An 18,248-nucleotide genomic window follows, 5' to 3' on the forward strand; every position below is an offset into this window, starting at 1 on the left:
GAGCCTGGCCCGCCGCCGCGGCCTCCCCCGGCGGCGCCGCCCGCCCCGGGCTGCCGCAGCGCCGCGATGGAGACGGCGGAGAAGGAGTGCGGAGCCCTCGGCGGCCTCTTCCAAGCCATCATCAACGACATGAAGGTAGGGGACGTCCCCCCCCCCCCCCGCAGCCCGGTTTTGCTGTCGTGACAGCGCTCCCCCCGCACCACCGCCCCATCACCCGGCTTCCCCACGCAGCCCCCGCGCCGCCGGTGCCGGTCCCGCGGTGGGTACCGGGGCTTCTGCTGCCCGGCCTCGAGATGGGGCTTGGAACCCCGCATCGGGTATCGGAGCCCGAACACCAGCCCCGCAGCGAGTGTGGGGGTCTCACATCGGCTGTCGGAGCCCGGCACGGCGTGCCAGAACCCCACATCAGCCCCTTACTGGGCATCGGAGCTCTGTGTTGGGCATCAGAGCCCTGGAGATCGCAGCCCCCCATCAGCTCTATATCCACTGTTGGATACTGGAGCTCCATCCTGGGGATTGCAGCCCCACATCATCCCCAGATCCGTCAGTGGCTGTCGGAGCCGTTCTGGGTGTTGCAGCCCTATATCTGCCCTGTTATCCTTCACTGGGTATCAGAGCTCCATGTCGGGCATCGAGGTCTCACATTGGATGTCAGAGCATGGCACTGGGTGCCAGAGCCCCACATCCATCCCATAATGGGCATCAGGGCCCTGTGCTGGGCATTGGAGCCCATACTGGGGATCCTGGCTCTGTATCAGCCCTGTATCCATCCCAAGGTGCCGGAGCCTCTTGTTGGGTGACACTGACCAGGCATCACTGCCCCTTGCCAGATACCACTGGCGCCACACCGGGCATTGCCACCCATTTCAGGCATCGCCTTGTCCCTGCCCCCCCCCCCATGCCCAGGGTGGATTTCTGCTGGACCCAGTGGGGTTGACACCAATGGAACAAAAAGGTCTCCCAGCTCCTTGATCCCATTTCCTAACCCGGGGAGAGGATATTGCCTCCACCCTCTCTGAGAGCAGGATGGGGCCATGTTTAAAAAAAACCTTTTTTTTTGTTTGTTTTCATTTCAAAAAAATAAATTAAAAATGCTGGGAGGTATTTCTGAGTAGGGGCTGAGTGGGGAGGGGGGACCAGCCATGTTTCTTCATCTCGGGGGGCCGAAATTCCCACAGCCAGCTCCAGCGGTGGGGTTTAGCCCTCGTCATTTTTGGGAGGCAAAAGCTCTCTTCCTCCTCCACCTCCTCCTCTTCCTCTCTTCATGCTGCAGACCCGTCCAGACAATGCTGTCATTGCCAAAGCAGGGGAGGGGGGATAAAAAAAAAAAAAATAAAAGCCTTGCTGAGAAGGAGATTAACCCCTTCGAGGGGCAGTGGTGGCTCTGCAGCCGGACTCTGGCTCAGGGCCGGGAGAAAAGCTCCAGGGAGAAAATCCCAGCTCCCCCCAGGGCAGTGGGATCCAGGGCTGGTGGGAAACGGGTGCTGGGGTGATCAGCTCCCTCCCCCAAATGCCTTCACCCCAGCCACCCTCTCCAGGCAGCCTCCTGGAGTCTACAGGAGTCAGGCTGAGTCCTATACTCCCAGGGGGGAGGTGGGGGCAGCCCCTGCCTCAGTTTCCCCATTCCCCTGCTGAGACTTCAGAAGGGATAAGCCAGCCCAGAGCTGTCACCTCCCAGTGACATGCCCAGCACCATCCAGATGCGGTGGGACTGGGAACTCCTCACCCGAGGAGACCAGCCTGGAATCAGTTTCACGCCATTTGAAGGTGGGAAAGATGAAAGAAAAATGATGAAAAAGAAGGAAAACCCTACCACACTACAGCTGGGGCTCAGCTCGTGCCCTGCACCGCCCCGGCCAAGTTGAGGGTGCACTGTCCCCATCGCCCAGCCACGTGGGTGTCCTGGCACGGGCACTGGGGAACAAGTAACTCTCTGCTTGAGAAACTGCCAGCATTGAAGGGCAGTGATGTGCATATGGTCCTATGGCTGGGACCCCTGTGCTGGTCAGAGGGCAAAGGGACCTTATTTTGGTGGCAGGTGGCTTTTTCAGCACCCCTTGGCCTGTGGTGGGGAGGATTTGTTTGTTGGTGACAGTCCCCAAGCTGGCTTCATTCCTGTTGCCTCTCCTCGCGTGCTCGGCGTCCCTGAGTGACCTTGGCATGTCCTTGTCCCCATTGTCCTCTTCCCCATCCTCCTCATGCCTGGCATCACAGGGGGTTTGGGCCATCACAACCCGCTCCCTTCTACAGGGGAGCCTCACTTGCCCTGCCCAGGGTGGCCAAGGAAGGTGGCCTGGGGACAGTAGCCCAGGAATGGTGGCCCAGCCTTCTGGCAATGATAGTCCCTGGGGACCCACAACCAGCGGGGCACTGCCACAAGTGGTGTGTGAAGTGGCACCCTCAAACTCTTTCTTTGCTGACTCATGAAGAAATAGTGGCTTTCATGGTCCCCAAAAACAATGCTAGGCTGGTCCCATGCCCCTCAGTGCAAACCTCATCCCCAGGGCTGCCACCAAGCCATAGTGCCCATGTGTGGTGATGTACATGTCCCCTGGTGGCTGTCCTAGGGGAGTTTAAAGATGCCTATCACTGCCATTGGATGGCAATACCAGGATGGCACCAGGATTTTGTTATTGGGACAACAGCACCAGGATTGACCTTGCTAGGATGGCAGCACTGGCATGGCTTCACCAGGATGGTGACACCAGGACTGGCCCCACTGGGATGGCTTTGCTGGGACAGTAGCGCTGGGACAGTAGCACTGGGACCAGCTTCACTGGAATAGCATTGGAATCACCTTGCCAGGGTGGTGGCACCTGCATAGCTTCACTGGAATGATGGCACCAGTACTGGGCACACAAGGCTGACACTGGGATGGCCTTGTCAGGACAGCACCAGGATTAACCTCACCAGGACAACATGGACCGACCTTGCTGGGATGGTGACACTGGGATAGCCTCGCTGTCTGGTGGATCAGAATCAGCCTTGTTGTGATGGCACCAGGATGGCCTTGCTGGGATGGCGCTGCAGCTGGCATTACTGGGAGAGGCCTCACTGGAATGGCACCAGCATGGTCTACTGGGACTGGCATCTCTGAAGCATCACTGGGACTGGCTTCACTGGGACAGTGCTGAGATGACCTTGTTGAAACGGTGGCATTGGGATGGCCTCGCTGAGATGGTGGCACCAGCACAGCCCTGGGATGGCCTCGCTGGGATGGTGGCACTGGGACTGCCGTGGGATGACTTCACTGGAATGGTGGCAGTGGGAATGCCCTGGGATGACTTCACTGGAATGGTGGCACCAGGACAGCCCTGGAATAGCCTCACCACAAGGGCAGTGGGACTGGTCTTGCACGGATGGCCTTGCTGGGATGGCACTGGAGTGGCCTCATTGAGACAGCACTGGGGTGGCCTCCCAAGCACCTGTGCCCTGTCCCCACAAAACTTCCCCCGACCTCCCTTTCTGCCCTGTCAGTCCTTGGGCTCAGGGGAGGTGAGGACTGGGGCTCCTGGCTGTGGGGCTAGAGCTCTCCATGATGGCGGGTTTGGCCATCAGTGCTTTGTGGGGAAGCTGGGGGTGTCTCCTCTACTGCTAGCCAGGGTCTTAAATGTTTTCCATTTCATCCCCTCAAATTTCCAAACCTATAATAACCTACCTTGACCCCTGTGAGGAGGAGATCACTCATAATCCTGAGGTCTCCATAGTCTATAAGTTTGGGTGGCCAGACTGGAAAGGGAAAAAAACAGGAGGGAAAAGGGTTGTGGCCTTTATTAGCCATCAGAGAAGCTGTTGAGCTGCTCTGTCTCTGCACCAGTGAAGGGGGGGCCTTCCCTGTCTGGGGAAGTGGTGTAGGGGGCGAGGGGCTCTGTCTCTCACCATCACCCTTCCTCCTTGCAGAGCTCCTACCCCATATGGGAGGATTTCAACTCGAAGGCCACCAAGTTGCACTCCCAGCTCAGGTGAGTGGCCAAGGCAGGGTGGTACATGGGCCACCCCCCTCCTCGTTGGCACATCCCAGTGTGTCCCGCACCCACTGAGCTCCCCCCTCGCTCTCTCCTCCCCAGGACCACGGTGCTGGCCGCAGTTGCCTTCCTGGATGCCTTCCAGAAAGTGGCCGACATGGCCACCAACACCCGAGGTAGGGTCCTCTCTCCTAGGGGCGGGTGCCCCCAGGCTTGTCTGGGTAGGGGGACAGGTGGTGAGTGTCCCCTGTGGGGTGTCCCCTGCCCACGTTGTTGGGGTGGACTTCAAGCAGCAGCTTCACCATCCACAGAGAGATGCCCAACCTGTTCCCGCACCAAGGTGGAGCATGCCCTGGGAAGCAGCATTGGAAAGGCAGAGTGGGGAGAGGGAAGGAGGTGGGCACCCACGTGGGTGCTGCTCCTCACCACCCATGGGTGCTTAGCCACATTTTCTGGTGGGGCTGAGACATTCAGGGTGGCTCAGCCCCACGCCGTGGTCCCCTGCACCCATCTCTGCTCCCCAGGATGCACAATCCACCCTCCTTGTCCCTGGCACCCACCTGGGAAGTTCCATGGGGGGGTCCCGGCTGGTCTGGGGGTCTCCAGGGAAGGGGAATTAACTGGAGGGAAATTCAGGAGTCCAAGCGCGACTGTTTTGGGGACAAACCACAACTCACCAGGGAGGTGACTGAAGAGCCAAGGCTGCATGCGGGGTCCCCCATACTGTTGGGGGGTGAGGGGGAAGGATCCCCGGACCCTCTCCGGGTGCCCGCTGGCAACGAGGAGCCACTTCCCACCGCTTGGCTTCTGCCAAGCAGATGGTCCTGGGCTGGTTTGCAGACTGGCGGCATCCAGGCCATCTGGAGCCATGCGAGGAGGAGGAGGAGGTGGAGGAGGAGGTGGAGGCAGCAGCTTGAGCCAGGATCAGCTTTGCCTCCAAACCCACTAGCCCACTGCACCAAGGGGATTAGGGCTCCCCCAGCTCCCTGCCAGCCCAGGCATCCAAAGCAAGGGGGAGGCACAGGGGCGATGCTGGGGACAGCTGGGGACCAGCACAACAGGAGTCAGCGTCACCTTGTAGTGCTGCTATACCTGCAGAGCTTTTTGAGGGGGGTGGGAGGCAGAGCAGCAGCATGGGGAAACTGAGGCACTGGGTTGGGGGGGGGGCTGGCTGCTGCCCTTGCACACAGTGCATGAGAATCGGATTAGGAGCAGCAGGAGCTGGATAAAAGCATTAGGAGCTGGATTAGGAGACAACCCCAGTGCAGGAGAAGGCTCTGGCCCATGGGTTTCCCTATTTCCGTAGCACTGGGGGACTGAGGGCCGTCCAACACTCCTGCAAAAGGGTGAGAGGTGTCTTTGGAGGCTTTTTTAGGGGAGAGAAAGGCTGAATGTCGCCTTAGTTTGCACCCAAGGATTTTTGATTGCTGGTTTTCCTGGGATTTGCCAGCAGCACTGCCACCATGTGGCCATCCTTAGGCTTCAGCGTTAACAGCGGTTTCACCTAAAAAGGATGCTCCTGCTTTCTGCTGCTGGCAAATATCCCCCCCGAGGAATTTGGACTCCCTTTTTATTCTCTCGGGATTGTGCCTGGAGGTGTGGGACAGAGCTGATTGCCTGGAACTAAGCCAGGGTACCTCATCCCTTCCCTTCTTTGATCCCCCAGTGCCAAATTAAAGACAATCCAGGAAAAAATGGGAGTGGGTTCAAAACCTCCAGAACAGATATTTAGTGTTTCATGTATTATTGATCATTTATTTATTTTGTGGATTTGTCGTGGGAAAAAACAAGCCACCCCCCTACCCAAAGTGTCCCAATGCCCAGTGCATCCCAGCACTGATCATCCCTGTCATGAGCCACCCTGCTCCCACTGTACAAACTGGGCTGGGACTGGTGTGGGGGCGTCCCTGCCCCTTGCCAGCGGCGCTTTGCTCCCCACCAGGTGCCACGAGGGACATTGGCTCGGCGCTGACCCGGATGTGCATGCGGCACCGCAGCATCGAGGCCAAGCTCCGGCAGTTCACCAAGTAAGTGGGACCAGGATCAGCTTTGCCTCCAAACCCACAGGTGTTGGTGACACAGCCTGGCCGGGCTCATCCCTCACTGAAGAAGGAGATTCTGGGTGTGGGCTGGGCCTGGGATGGGGAATGGCTCCCCACTGGCTCCGGCGCTCTCCACACTCTCTGCTTCTCTCTCCCTGCTCCAGTGCCCTCATGGAGAGCCTGATAAACCCTTTGCAGGACAGGATTGAGGACTGGAAGAAAACTGCCAACCAGCTGGACAAGGACCATGCAAAAGGTATGAGGGGGACAGGATGGATCCGTGCAGGGTGGCTGCACTGCTGGGCAGGGGTCCCCTCTGACAGCACTTCTGTGCCCCCAGAGTACAAGCGAGCACGCCATGAGATCAAGAAAAAGTCCTCTGACACCCTCAAGCTCCAGAAAAAGGCTCGCAAAGGTGAGGGGGGGGTCTCCTGGGGGGTGCCCCCACCAGCCCCTCCGCAGCACCCCCAGCCAGGGCAGGTATCCCGGCTGTGGCACTGCCAACCGGGGGTGGGCACTAGGGGGGTCCTGCTGCCCCCCTGCAGAAAGGGAGGTGCCAGCATGGCCCTGGGGGTGGTGGGGAGGCGGGGCATGCGCCCCAGCCTTCGGCCTCTTTTCACACGTTTTCTCTGTCTCCTTCTCTCTTCCCTCCCCTCCACATCCTTCCTGTAGAGCTACTTGGTAAGTGAACCGCTGCCCCCCACCACCGGCCCCCTCTCTGCTTCCTCATCTACTCCCCCCAGTCTCCCCAGCCTCTGTCTGTCCGTCCATCCATCCGCTCCCTGTTCCCACCCTCACCTTGCTTTTAGCTTAGCTTAGCCTGCACCCCACATCCTGAGGCGATGCCAGCCCCACCGTGTGACAGCCCAAGGGGTCCTCTGGTCCCAAGTGCCAGGGATGGGGATGGCATGGCAGAGGAGACCCCTGCCCAGGGCTGCTGTGGGGTGAGGGTGCTCCTCGACCTTCCAGGGATATGGGCACAGTGGGAGACTTGTGGTATCTGCTGGAGTGTGAGGATGGGGTGATGTCCCCAAGCTGGGGGAATGGCCTCGGCTTGGCAGTGGGACCACCAGCAGACTGGGGAGGGTGGCAGGGAAGGCCAGTGCTGACAGTGCCCCATCTCTCAGGGAAGGGGGACCTGCAGCCCCAGCTGGACAATGCACTGCAGGACGTCAATGACATGTACCTGCTGCTGGAGGAGACAGAGAAGCAGGCGGTCCGCAAAGCCCTCATCGAGGAGCGGGGCCGCTTCTGCACCTTCATCACCTTCCTGCAGCCCGTGGTGGTGAGTGCTGGGGACCGAGAGGGTCGGGGGTTGTTCCTGCTGCCCAGTGGGTGCTGATGCTCCCTCTTGTCTGTCCCCAGAATGGGGAGCTCACCATGCTGGGAGAGATCACCCACCTGCAGGGCATCATCGAGGACCTGGTGGTGCTCACTGCTGAGCCCCACAAGCTGCCACCCGCCAGTGAGCAGGTCAGCAGGGCTGAGCCAGGGGTCAGGGGAGCGGGGGAGCATCTTTGTGGGGACTTAGACCCCATCTTTCCTACAGGTGATCAAGGACCTGAAGGGCTCTGACTACAGCTGGTCCTACCAGACACCCCCGTCCTCACCCAGCAGCTCCAGCTCCCGCAAGTCCAGCATGTGCAGGTATGGTGGGGTGGGCTCCACACCCAACCACAGCCAGGAAATCCAGCCCTCTTCGTTAACCCCAGTGGGCTGATGATGCTTACGGCCTTTGGGGATGCTCACAAGGTGCATGTCCACCTTCTCATGTCCATATGGGCAGGTGGCTCCCATTAATATGGAGGAACTGGTCTTGGTGCACTGGGCAGGGCTGGCGGATCTATGGGGCAGGATGGGGGCCTGACACATGCCCTGTCCTTTGGGGTTTGGGGACGATGTGAGCTGTGCATGAGGGTCTGAGGGCAAGCATAGCACCTCTGTCATGTCCCCCAGCCTGTTCCCTGCCACAGGGTCACCCCAGGAGGAGAAGGGACACCCCAGGAGGACCATACATGCCTCAGTTTCCCCAGGTTGTGGTGTGTGGCAGGGCACTGTCCATCCTGCCACCTCCAAACCTCTGTCTTAAATTCTCTTTTCCTTCCTTTGTCCTCCCCACCGGCGTGTCCCCGTCCCCCCGGCGCCCCCCCAGCAGCGTTAGCAGTGCCAAGGGTGGCATGGCGTGGCCCGGCGGGGCTCAGACCTGCTCACCCAGTTCCACCTATCGCTACCGCAGCCTGGCGCAGCCCCCCGCCGCCGCCACCCGCCTCTCCAGCGTCTCCTCCCACGACTCCGGCTTCATCTCCCAGGACGCCGCTTATTCCAAACCACCTTCCCCCATGCCCTCGGACATCACCAGCCAGGTACGGGGAGGGTGGTCAGTGCTGCCCACCTCTGTGCCTCAGTTTCCCCTATCATAGAATGGGTGGGTGGTGCTGGGTGGGACACAAGGGTCCAGTGCAGAGGTGATGAGACCCACCCTCAGGAGTATTTCCAGCTGTGTTGACATCATGGGAAATAAATATTGGGAATATTGAGAGTGCCTGCCATACTTGGGGGCATCATGGTCCACACAGCAGAGAAACCCCATCCATGAATTCCCCCAGGGACGGGGTACAGGTATCCCCTTCCCCATGCCAGGAGAACAGGGTGTTTCCCAATCACTGCAGCCCCATAATACCCAGTTTGTGCCAGTCACCCACCAGGCAGCATGGAACAAAGCTTCCCCTTCATGCTGCACCATCTCCAGTGCCAAGGATGTCCAGGATCCCCAGGGAGCTGCCATTCCCACCTGTCCATGCTAACCTGACATCACCAACCCAGCAAGGTCCCCATTCCCCAAAATACCTGTTGGCTCCGCATGGCTTGGGGTGAGAAGGGGGAAGGGTTGGGGCAGTGCATCATCCTAGTTCTTGACCCTGCTGCCAAGGTTGCATCCTGCTCGCCATCCTGCATCCGCTGCCAGAGGGGAGGAGGGCTGTGGGCCTCGCTTAGCCAGGGGAGCTGTGGGTTCAGCTCTAACCAGGGTGATGGCTCTGGCTTTGCTTGCTAACTGCCTCTTCTCTTCCCCTCCGGCTCTCGGCTCGGCACGGCACAGCAGAAGTCCTCCAGCTCGGCGTCCTCAGAGGCCTCCGAAACCTGCCAGTCAGTTAGCGAGTGCAGCTCCCCCACCTCGGTTAGTCCTTGCCATCCCACCAGGGTTGTATTTCACACGTGGTTCCCCCCTCCCTTCATGGGGTTCAGCCCTCAGACCCTCCTTTCCCTTCCTGCATGGGGCAGAGCATCCTGAGCAGCACCCGTGGCTTGACATGGGGTGGTGCCTTTTCCTGGTCTTAAAATCAAGAGTCAAACAGGGTTAGAAGGGGAAAAGGGTTTTACCTTGGTATTTGTTTTAAGGATCCTTAGGTGCACACGTCCAGGTCAAATGCACCGAAATGCACACTGCAATGCACACCCCCAAAATGTCTGGTATAACATTATAGGTGTTACTAATTAGCATATCTATCAAAAATTCCCCAATGGGAGGCTTGAATGAGCCCCCCTCCCCAAGGAACCTTCCCCTGGATGGTTCTATCTTAGTTTACAGAATGTGTTCTGGAGAGGACCTTGGGGTCTGGGGCACACTATCCTCTACCTACGAAGCTTCTAAAATGTTTAGCCTCTCAGCTTGACAAACAAATCCAAGAATGTAGGCAGAAAGCACTAAAAATACAGAAGTTGTAAAAAAGGTGTAACGGGTATAAAAGAAAAGGCAAAAAATCTTCATGGCATCGGGGACATCAGCTTGAGACCCCTCCTGTCCCACTCCTGGTCCCGGTGTCACCAGCATGAACCGCATGCCTTGCCCATTGCAGGACTGGTCCAAGGCCAGCCCCTATGACCAGCCGGTGGTCCCTACCCTGCAGCGGCGCAAGGACCGCGTGGAGCACCTGCGGGAAGCCGAGATGGGCTCTCCTGCTGGTGGGTACCCAGGCATCAGCAGCGAGGATGCTCCCAGGCCCCGGATGTCACCAGCTACAATTGCTGCCAAGGTACTGGCTGCGGCAGGGAGGGCACAGAGGTGGGGGGCTCCTGGGGGCTCCCAAGAGAGGAACCAGGGTGCTGACAGTGCCCCTTGCCCCCACAGCATGGGGAGGAGGTGTCCCCTGCCGCCAGCGACCTGGCCATGGTCTTGACCCGTGGGCTGAGCTTGGAGCACCAGAAGAGCAGCCGGGACTCACTGCAGTACTCCAGTGGCTACAGCACGCAGACCACCACCCCCTCCTGCTCCGAGGACACCATCCCTTCTCAAGGTACCCGCACTGGGGGTACCTAGAACCACCTGAAATTGCACTTAGAGTGGGGAAGGGGACAGCAGAGGCTTTGGTGGTCCTGGGGCACATCTGTGTGTGCTCTGGGTGTCGTAGCATCAGCCTGTAGTCATACTGTGTAGGGGCCAGTGGGGTGCCACAAATAACTACAGCTTTTCCTGGTTATTTGGGTGTTAGCTGGGGCTCAGTGGGTACAGTTGTGCCAGGAAGTGCCATAACAGGTGATGGTTTGTGGTGATGTGTCTGTGCACAGAGTCTGAGTACAGGTGGAGGTGGTGGCAGATGGTAGGTGATGGCAACAGAGTTGGTAGCTGGAGATCAAATAGCCACATTTGTCATCATGTTGGCATGATGATGGCTGAGCCAGTTATGAGCACATTGTGGTGGCAGTGGAAATTGGCTGTGATCATGTTGTGATGCCTCTGGCTGTGGTGGTTGCAATGGTGACAGCTGGGCTTGGTTGTGATTTCAGTGTGATGGTTGGGGTGATTGTGGTTGCCTTCCGATGGTGATGTTTGGGTTTGATGCTGAGCATGTTGTGCCAGCAATGACTGGGACAGTAGTGGTTGTGTCATGATCATGGCAGTTGAATTTGGTTGTTGTTGAGCTGTGATGGAGGTGGCTGGGGCTGGCTTTGATGGCATGGTTGGGCTTGGCAACCCACTGCCCCCCCAGCCACACTGATGGTGCTGCTCCCTCCCCAGGCTCCGACTACGACTGCTACTCGGTGAACGGTGACGTGGAGTGTGACCCCCAGAGTGACTTCGACAAGTCCTCCACCATCCCGCGCAACAGCAACATCGCCCAGAACTACCGGCGGATGATCCAGACCAAGCGTCCTGCCTCGACCGCCGGGCTGCCTACCGGCACCAACCTGCCAGCTGGCACCACCCCAGGAGTGGCCACCATCCGCCGCACACCCTCCACCAAGCCCTCGGTCCGCCGTACGCTCTCCAATGCTGGCCCCATCCCCATCCGACCCCCCATTGTCCCCGTGAAGACCCCCACAGTGCCCGACTCCCCTGGCTATGCCGGCCCTACACGGGTGGGCAGTGAAGAGTGCGTCTTCTACGCTGATGACGCCTCTCCGAACCCCCTGGATTTTGCCAAAGCTTCGCCCAAGCGGCTGAGCCTTCCCAATACTGCCTGGGGTGGCGGTGCCATGGAGATCTCTGTCTACCCCGGGACCGGCCAGCACCTCTCCACTGAGGAAGAGGAGGACCAACAGTTGGCTGCCAACCGGCATAGTTTGGTGGAGAAGATCGGGGAGCTGGTGGCCGGTGCCCACGCCCTGGGGGAAGGCCAGTTCCCCTTCCCCACCGCCCTCGTGGGGTCCGGCCCCAGCGAGGAGACCCCCGCGCCGCCCCCCGCGGCCTCCATGGACCCCCCGGCCGAAGACATGCTGGTGGCCATCCGGCGTGGGGTGCGCCTGCGCAGGACCGTCACCAATGACAGGTCGGCCCCGCGGATATCGTGATGACGCCCCGGCCAGCAGGGACGTGCCCGCCACGGCCGATGGATCAGGGGCAACCGCTGCGCCTCCCCGGGAACCCCCACCCGCCGGCACCCGCTGCCCCATCCCTCCCCGGTGCCCCCTGCTTCCTGCCCTTCTGTCTCCTCCTGCCCTGCCCTCTCCCTACATCCCTCCTTCACATGCTCTCTCTTTGGCCCTCTTTCTCCTCTTTTTCTCCTTTTCTCCTCTTCTTTTGCCTGTTTTATTTTTTCTGCTTTTTTCTTTTGATTTTTTTCTTTTGTTCTTCTATGTAGATTTTCCTTCTCTTTTTCTTATTTTCTTCAGTTTCCCATTTTTCTTCTTTTCCTCTTCTTTTCCTCTTCTTTTCCTCTTTTCCTTTCTTTTTAACTCTTTTTCACCTCCCTTCTATTTTCCTCTTTTTCTCCTTTCCTTTTTTTCACCTCTTTCCCTTTGTTTCTCTTCTCCTTTTCCCCTCTTGCTTTCCCTTTCCTCTCTGTTTTCTTTCCCCCGGACGCAGGTGGGTGGCCCCAGCCACAGCAGGAGAGGACGGTGCCAGCAGGGCCGTGGCAGGAGCCACGGAGCACCAGGAGCACCAGGAGTGGGGGGCCCTGGCCCCATTCCCCCCAGCTGCCTGGTTGGGGCCAACACAGCTCAGCCTCATTTCAGGGGGCAGAAGCAATGGGCTGGGGGTGCCAGGGGGGAAGAAGAATTGGGGGATGGGGGGGCAGGCAGGGCAGGGGGGTAGAGGCACTGCAGTCCCCTCTGTCTTGGGGGGACACCAGGATGCAGGGACTGAGGATGCTGAACCTCCTCTTTGCCCCCCCCCCCTCACAAGGATCACTGGGAACCCCTCCAAACCACTCAGCACTCACAGGCCAAGTGCAGGGTCCTCTCGGAGGTGGGTCCAGGCACAGGAGGTTTGACTCAGACCCCCAGGCAAAGCAGCTGATTTCTGCCGGCAGCTGGAGGAAAGCACAACCCCCCGGCCCCCGCTGTACATACCCCCCGCCCCCCCGCTGTCTGTCGCATCGCAGCCCCCTCAGCCCTCCCCGTTAGGAATAACAATTTAGTTCTCCCCCTTTCCCCTTCTCCTGCCCAGAACCGCTGATGCCAAGTGACAAATGTTTGGGTTTGAGGGAGGGGGTGGGGGTCTCTTATTTTGTACAGAAAACAAAAATTCCTTGGAAAAGAAAAAAAACTGACCTGTCTTTCGACTGAAGTAACTTTTCTGGTGCTGTTGTTAACTTGGTCCTTATTCTTTTCTCTTTTTTTAATTTATTTTCCCTCCTCGTGTTCCCGCCTCTGCCGCCGCTTCCCCTCTCCCTGTTCCTCTGCCAAGTTTCTTTCTCTTTCTTTCATTCCCTCTTTCCTTTTTTTTTTTTTTTCTGGTGGTAATTCCCCTCTTTCCCCCCCTCCCCCGTTTTCCATAGTCACTGCTACAAGTAACGAATGCACTGTGAAGATTCCAGTATTAATAAAGGTTGTACTGTAATTAATAGCCTTGCCTGCACTCCTATGGATGTTCTGGTTCCCTGGGGTCACCCCGGTGATGGGGGACAGCTGGGAAGGTCCCATCACCCTTTTGGGATTCCCATAGCTGGAGGGGGATGGTAGTTTCGGGGTATGGAGGAGCGAGAAAACCCCATGGTCAAGGTGATGGGTGACCCTGGGATGCAGAAGAGCATCCTGCTGCCCCATCCCCTCCAGAAGAGGAGGTGCAGGCGGTGCCCCCCACCTCCACCCATCCCAGCAGCACCCACAGCGTTGCCACCTCCCAGATTATTGAGGCCGATTGCCAAACCTCACTGGGGCGGCACAACCGGCTGTGGAGAGCAGTGGGGATGGAGGGACTCCGTGTGAGCAGTGTCCTGCTGACCGGCTGCGATGGGGGGCTGGGCCTGGGGCTGCTGAAGGGGTTGCTGGAGCAGCCCAGCCCACCTCAGCACCTCTTCGCTGCTTGCCTGGACCCCCAGGGCAAGGTAGGGAGGGCACTGGCGTGGGGGGACAGGAGGGAGTCAGCTCTGGGATGGTGCCTGGGGCTGCCACCATCCCACCTAGAACTGGGAGGTTGAGTGCCAGCATCCTGCACAATGAATGGCACTGAAAAACGCATGCATATATATATATATGTATGTATGTATATATAACAAAAATACATAGATATGTATTAAACACTAAAAATAGCTATATATATATATTAAATGTGTATGTATTTAATTTTTTTTGCACCTCCTGGCGCAGGTATGTGCATGATGGGAAGTGCTGGGGGGGTTGCTGGCAGCCCCTGTGCCAGGGGCATTGCTGCTGGGAGCTTTCAGGCTGCTTCTAGAAGCAGTGACTCACCCCAAATCGCTCCCACTGGATCTCGTTGTAACCTGTCGGCTGTGACATGAGGGGCCACCCTGTTCCCACCCCAGCACGGTGCAGGGTCCCCCCCAGGGAGCTTCCCCACATGACCCCCTCCCCCTGCTTTCTCCATACAGGCTGTCAATGAGATGGCTTTGGGCTTTCCCAACGTCGTGATCCTGCCTCTAGGTAAGTGCTGGGGCGGGAAGGGGATGAAGCTTCTCAGGATTTAATTGCGACCGTGGGTGGCTCCAGGAAATGCCACCAAGCAGGCGGATCCCTCAGTTTGGCTCAGCTCAACCAGGTCATGATGGGACCAGGAGGATGGTCAGTGGTTGGGAGTTGCCTCCTGCCATGACCTACAGCACCTTGTCAGGCTTGTGGCCACCAGCCTGTGCCCAAACCCTTCTGTCTCCTTGCAGATGTGACAGACCCCAACAGCATCAAGGCGGCAGTCAGGAAGGTGCGGGAGGAGGTGGGAAGTGCTGGCCTTAACCTCCTGATTAACAACACCGGCACCACGCGCCGCAGCACCTTGGCCACCGAGACAGCAGAGAACATGAGCCTCGTCTACACCACCAACACCATCGGGCCCCTGCAGACAAGCCAGGTGAGGACACAGTCAGCCCCTGACCCAGACGCTGGGAATAGGGAAGAAGAGGGTGGTGATGCCTAAGATCCCATCCCCTGCAGGCCTTCCTGCCCCTGCTGAAGGAAGCTGCTGAGGCCCAAGGGCAGCATGAGATGAGCTGCAGCAGAGCTGCCATCATCAACATCTCCAGCATCCTGGGTTCCATCGAGGTTGCGGAGGCTTGGGAGGAGAGGCAGGACATCTGCTACCGCTGCAGCAAGGTACCACCAGCAGGAGGATGGGGAGGAATTTGGGGGCCACCTCCTGTGGGATTCCCCCCACCACTGGCCATGGCATTGCCAGATCGTGATGGTAAGGTGGGGAATTTGTCCTCCCAGGCTGCTCTGAACATGCTCACAAAGTGCCTGGCCCTGGAGTATGGGAGCAGAGGGATCCTCTGCGTGTCTGTGGACCCTGGACATGTGACACCTCCCTTGGAACAGGGGATGGTGAGTGATGGGAGGTGCATGGCATGCTAACTCAGCAAGGTCCCACGGGCATCCACTCCTGGGGGCATCATTTCCCAGGAGCATCCCTTCCCAAGGCCACCTCTTCCCAAGGCCACCCCTTCCCATGAACATCCCTTCTCAGGATCATTCTTTCCCAAAGACACCCCTTCCCAGAAGCATCCCTTCCACAGACATTCCTTCCCGTGGACATCCCTTCCCTGGGCACCCACACCCGTGCAGTCCCTTGGTCCCACAGTGGCTGTGCCACCACAGCAAAGGGAGAATTCCAGGCTCTCCCCCAAAACCATCCAATTTCTTCCCTGTTTTTTATTTCCTTTCCCATCCTGGTCGTGTGTCAGCAGAGGGCACCCCGGTCCTGCACTCAGCTGTCCCTTACCCTGATCTGGCTGACAAAAGTGTCACTTTTTAAGGGGGAACGAAAAAATTAACCTCCGTCTTTACAGCACTCAAATGAAGGACAATCAATTTGTGCAAGGCCACATACCTTGGCTGCTAAAGCATCTTCAGCTGCTCCCAAACCAACCCAGCCAGAGCTGGCATTCCACCATACCATGGGTGGGATTGGGGGTGTTGGGATGAAGAATCTTGGCTCACTTTGTCCCTTGCCCTTGGGTGCGGCAGGGCCCAGTGACGGAGGAGGAGAGCGTGCGGGGCGTCCTGCAGCTGCTGGCCCAGCTCTCAGCCACCAGCAATGGCACCTTCTGGGACTGGAGAGGGCAGAGGCTGCCCTGGTGAGAGCAGCACCCGCCCACTGAGCTTAAATAACCAATTAAAGTGAATGAATTGCCATTTACAGGCTCACTCTGATTCGGAGAGGGAGGGTGTGGTGTGGGCAGGGGAATAGAAACAGAGACACATGGGTTGGGGGGTGAGAGTTGGGTTTGCTGCCCCCCCAGCCTGGGATGCCGAGTTGGTCCAGAGCAGTATAAGGAAGGATGCTCCAAGTGTGGTCCCGAATCCAAGGCATCCCCTGGGGCCAAGGGAGCCCCCTGGGCATCCTCACTCTAGGATCAGAAGCCATACTGCTTATGGGCACATCCCAAACAGTCCCCAAAACTCAGCCCTTGTCCTGCTGAGCCTCCCCGCCCCAAAAGCAGCTTGCCCTTCCATGCCCACCCCAAGGATGCTGCCAGGCTTTTTTCTTGCTGGTTCAAGGGCAGCAAAGATTCTTCCTATTCCAGCAGCTGGGGGGTTTCACAGCGGGAGATCTCCCAAGTCTCAGCACATGCCTAAAGATGTTTTTTGAGACCTGGGCAGGGCATCCTGGGCTGACCTTCCTTGAATCCATCCCTCATGGTACACCAGGGGATATTGTAAACAGGCTCCCATTCCCCATCCTGTAAGAGCATTCCTGTAGAGGCTCTCAGCTGACATTTTTGAAGCCATCTCTCAAAAGAGGGATCAGAAGAAAATGCACAATATCTCAAGTGGGCTGGACACGCAGGGTTTTGGCAAGCCCGTTGCTGTGGGGATGCTCTGGGAAGCTTGGCAGGGGTCTCTTTGCAGGGAGAGCTTCAGTTTTCCCACTGAAAAGTGGAGGGGGATGAAGGATCATTCCCACACTTTGCACAAGGGAGTGGGAGGTTGGGGCTCAGCCCCAAGGGCTGAGGCAGCCCTAGGTGGGTCCCTGGACCACACAGGGGCTCTGTTAAAGCCAGCAGGGGTGGGAGAAAGGGTCCCTCTAGTTAAAGCTCTTTATGAGGCAGTGGATCATCGCTGGTGGGTTTTATATGAGCTCTGTGTGGGCTTTATATAAACAGGAATCATCACTAGGCATGAAGGCTTGAAGGGAGGAGGAAAGGGAGGAGGAGGAGGAGGAGGAAAAGGAGGAGGAACAGGAGGAGGAGGAGGAGGAGGAGGAAGACGTTGTCTCTCTACTCATGCTGCAGTGCCCATGGACTCATGAGCCTAAGCAGCCCTCAGCCAGGAATACACCAATTAAGGTCTCTAATAGCTGATGAAGGTAATGAACTAAGCTGTAAAGGGGGGAGGCAGCCAGGCAGCCCCAGTCCCTCTGGTGTGCCGCCTGCACCGCGCAGCCAAGCACAACAAACAAATCCAGATGTTTCCTTGCCGGGGAAGCAGCCGGGGCTGATGGAGGCAGCTTGGCAGGGGTCCCTTTATCAGAGTGAGTCTCTCCCCCACAGCGGCAAGGGAGGCGGCTGACACCCCAAAAGAGGAGGCAGTGGAGGCAGTGGGGTTCTCTTTGCTGGTCCTTTATTTTGGGTAAGGCTGGAGGCTCCCGGGACCCAGTCAGAAGCTGAGCTGCAATGCTAGAGAATTAACTGGTGTTTAATGAAAGCTGAGGAAAAAATACAAATCGAGAGAAACAGGGTGATGCCCTCACCTGCCCTGTGGGCAGGGAAGGCTGCATGTCCTCCTAACAGCTGCCTGCCACGGGGGGTGTGTCTGACCCCACACCCATGCAAAAGGTGCCAGACGTCTTGGATGGACAAGACCCCACAGCCATAAACAGTCCCACAGTCCTGGAAGGGGTAGTGTTTGGTCCCAGGTGGGGTGGCATTTGTCCCACCTTTGCACCTTCCTTCGGAACCCCCCATGGGGCTCTGGGAGGAGCAGAGGCAGCATCCGAGGCTCCAGGGCAAGGAGGTGTTGAGTGAGGGGTCTTCTGCAGTGTTAGGTGGACTCCCACCGACCTGAATAGAGGGAACAGTTGCCATGGTGTGGGACATGGCCCCCCTGTGTGGCACCTGCGTTCCCCAAGGTCAGGCCTCCCACCCTGATCCCCAACTCACAGGGCACGCCGTAGAGCATCCGCATGACCTTGAGGCAGTTGTCCAGCAGTGCCTTGGGGTGCACAGCCTTGCTCCGGCTCTCAGCGCCCGCGCTGTGGATCAGCTTCACCAGATCGGCCACCACCGCCTCCACATCTGTCTGCAGGGACAGTTCACCAGGATGTCACCAAGGTCCCCTAAGGGACACCAGGGTGCAAAAGGATGAAGCTGCTGCATTGGCCGGGAATCGAACCCGGGCCTCCCGCGTGGCAGGC

The 18,248-nt window shown here is 58.3% G+C and overlaps 2 protein-coding genes and 1 long non-coding RNA gene across 11 annotated transcripts; 2 read left to right on the forward strand and 1 right to left on the reverse strand.

The window, feature by feature from the left end:
• The first annotated feature begins 6 nt into the window (after positions 1–6).
• Positions 7–13,289, forward strand: MTSS2 (MTSS I-BAR domain containing 2). 9 transcript variants are annotated; one of them, XM_042027346.1, is made up of 15 exons: positions 7–135; positions 3,901–3,962; positions 4,068–4,141; positions 5,908–5,992; positions 6,172–6,263; positions 6,348–6,422; positions 6,680–6,688; positions 7,135–7,292; positions 7,373–7,480; positions 7,557–7,654; positions 8,160–8,370; positions 9,108–9,182; positions 9,862–10,038; positions 10,134–10,299; positions 11,022–13,289. In XM_042027346.1, the coding sequence occupies exons 1-15, from the start codon at positions 67–69 to the stop codon at positions 11,792–11,794; spliced, it is 2,232 nt and encodes a 743-aa protein (XP_041883280.1). In that variant the 5' UTR covers positions 7–66; the 3' UTR covers positions 11,795–13,289. The 9 variants fall into 9 exon arrangements, with proteins under 9 accessions (XP_041883280.1, XP_041883281.1, XP_041883286.1 ...); XM_042027347.1 differs by having other exon boundaries at positions 8,163–8,370; XM_042027352.1 differs by having other exon boundaries at positions 8,244–8,370.
• A 101-nt stretch (positions 13,290–13,390) lies between these two features.
• Positions 13,391–16,027, forward strand: LOC121664217 (C-factor-like). The gene is made up of 6 exons (XM_042027355.1): positions 13,391–13,770; positions 14,275–14,326; positions 14,560–14,747; positions 14,831–14,989; positions 15,107–15,217; positions 15,860–16,027. Exons 1-6 carry the CDS (start codon positions 13,633–13,635, stop codon positions 15,971–15,973), a joined length of 762 nt encoding a protein of 253 aa, XP_041883289.1. The 5' UTR covers positions 13,391–13,632; the 3' UTR covers positions 15,974–16,027.
• A 1,411-nt stretch (positions 16,028–17,438) lies between these two features.
• On the reverse strand, positions 17,439–18,242 carry LOC121664218. The gene is made up of 2 exons (XR_006015897.1): positions 17,995–18,242; positions 17,439–17,895 (listed from the first exon to the last, which is right to left on the reverse strand). It is a non-coding gene; the product is annotated as an uncharacterized LOC121664218 (long non-coding RNA).
• Positions 18,243–18,248: the final 6 nt, after the last annotated feature.

This window comes from Corvus kubaryi, unplaced genomic scaffold (genome assembly GCF_017639235.1).
Source record: "Corvus kubaryi isolate FWS band 111438036 unplaced genomic scaffold, C.kubaryi_AGA036_p1.0 37300, whole genome shotgun sequence".
NCBI classification, from domain to species: Eukaryota; Metazoa; Chordata; class Aves; order Passeriformes; family Corvidae; genus Corvus; species Corvus kubaryi.

What these genes read in the sequence shown, in the direction of transcription:
- MTSS2 (XM_042027346.1), top strand. Translation starts at nt 67, where the DNA reads ATGGAGACGGCGGAGAAGGAGTGCGGAGCCCTCGGCGGCCTCTTCCAA. An exon ending in CCATCATCAACGACATGAAG is followed by an intron (nt 136 to 3,900) that starts GTAGGGGACGTC and finishes TCCTCCTTGCAG; the next exon opens with AGCTCCTACCCCATATGGGA. An exon ending in AGTGCAGCTCCCCCACCTCG is followed by an intron (nt 9,183 to 9,861) that starts GTTAGTCCTTGC and finishes TGCCCATTGCAG; the next exon opens with GACTGGTCCAAGGCCAGCCC.
- LOC121664217 (XM_042027355.1), top strand. Translation starts at nt 13,633, where the DNA reads ATGGAGGGACTCCGTGTGAGCAGTGTCCTGCTGACCGGCTGCGATGGG. An exon ending in GCCTGGACCCCCAGGGCAAG is followed by an intron (nt 13,771 to 14,274) that starts GTAGGGAGGGCA and finishes TTCTCCATACAG; the next exon opens with GCTGTCAATGAGATGGCTTT. An exon ending in CTCCCTTGGAACAGGGGATG is followed by an intron (nt 15,218 to 15,859) that starts GTGAGTGATGGG and finishes TGGGTGCGGCAG; the next exon opens with GGCCCAGTGACGGAGGAGGA.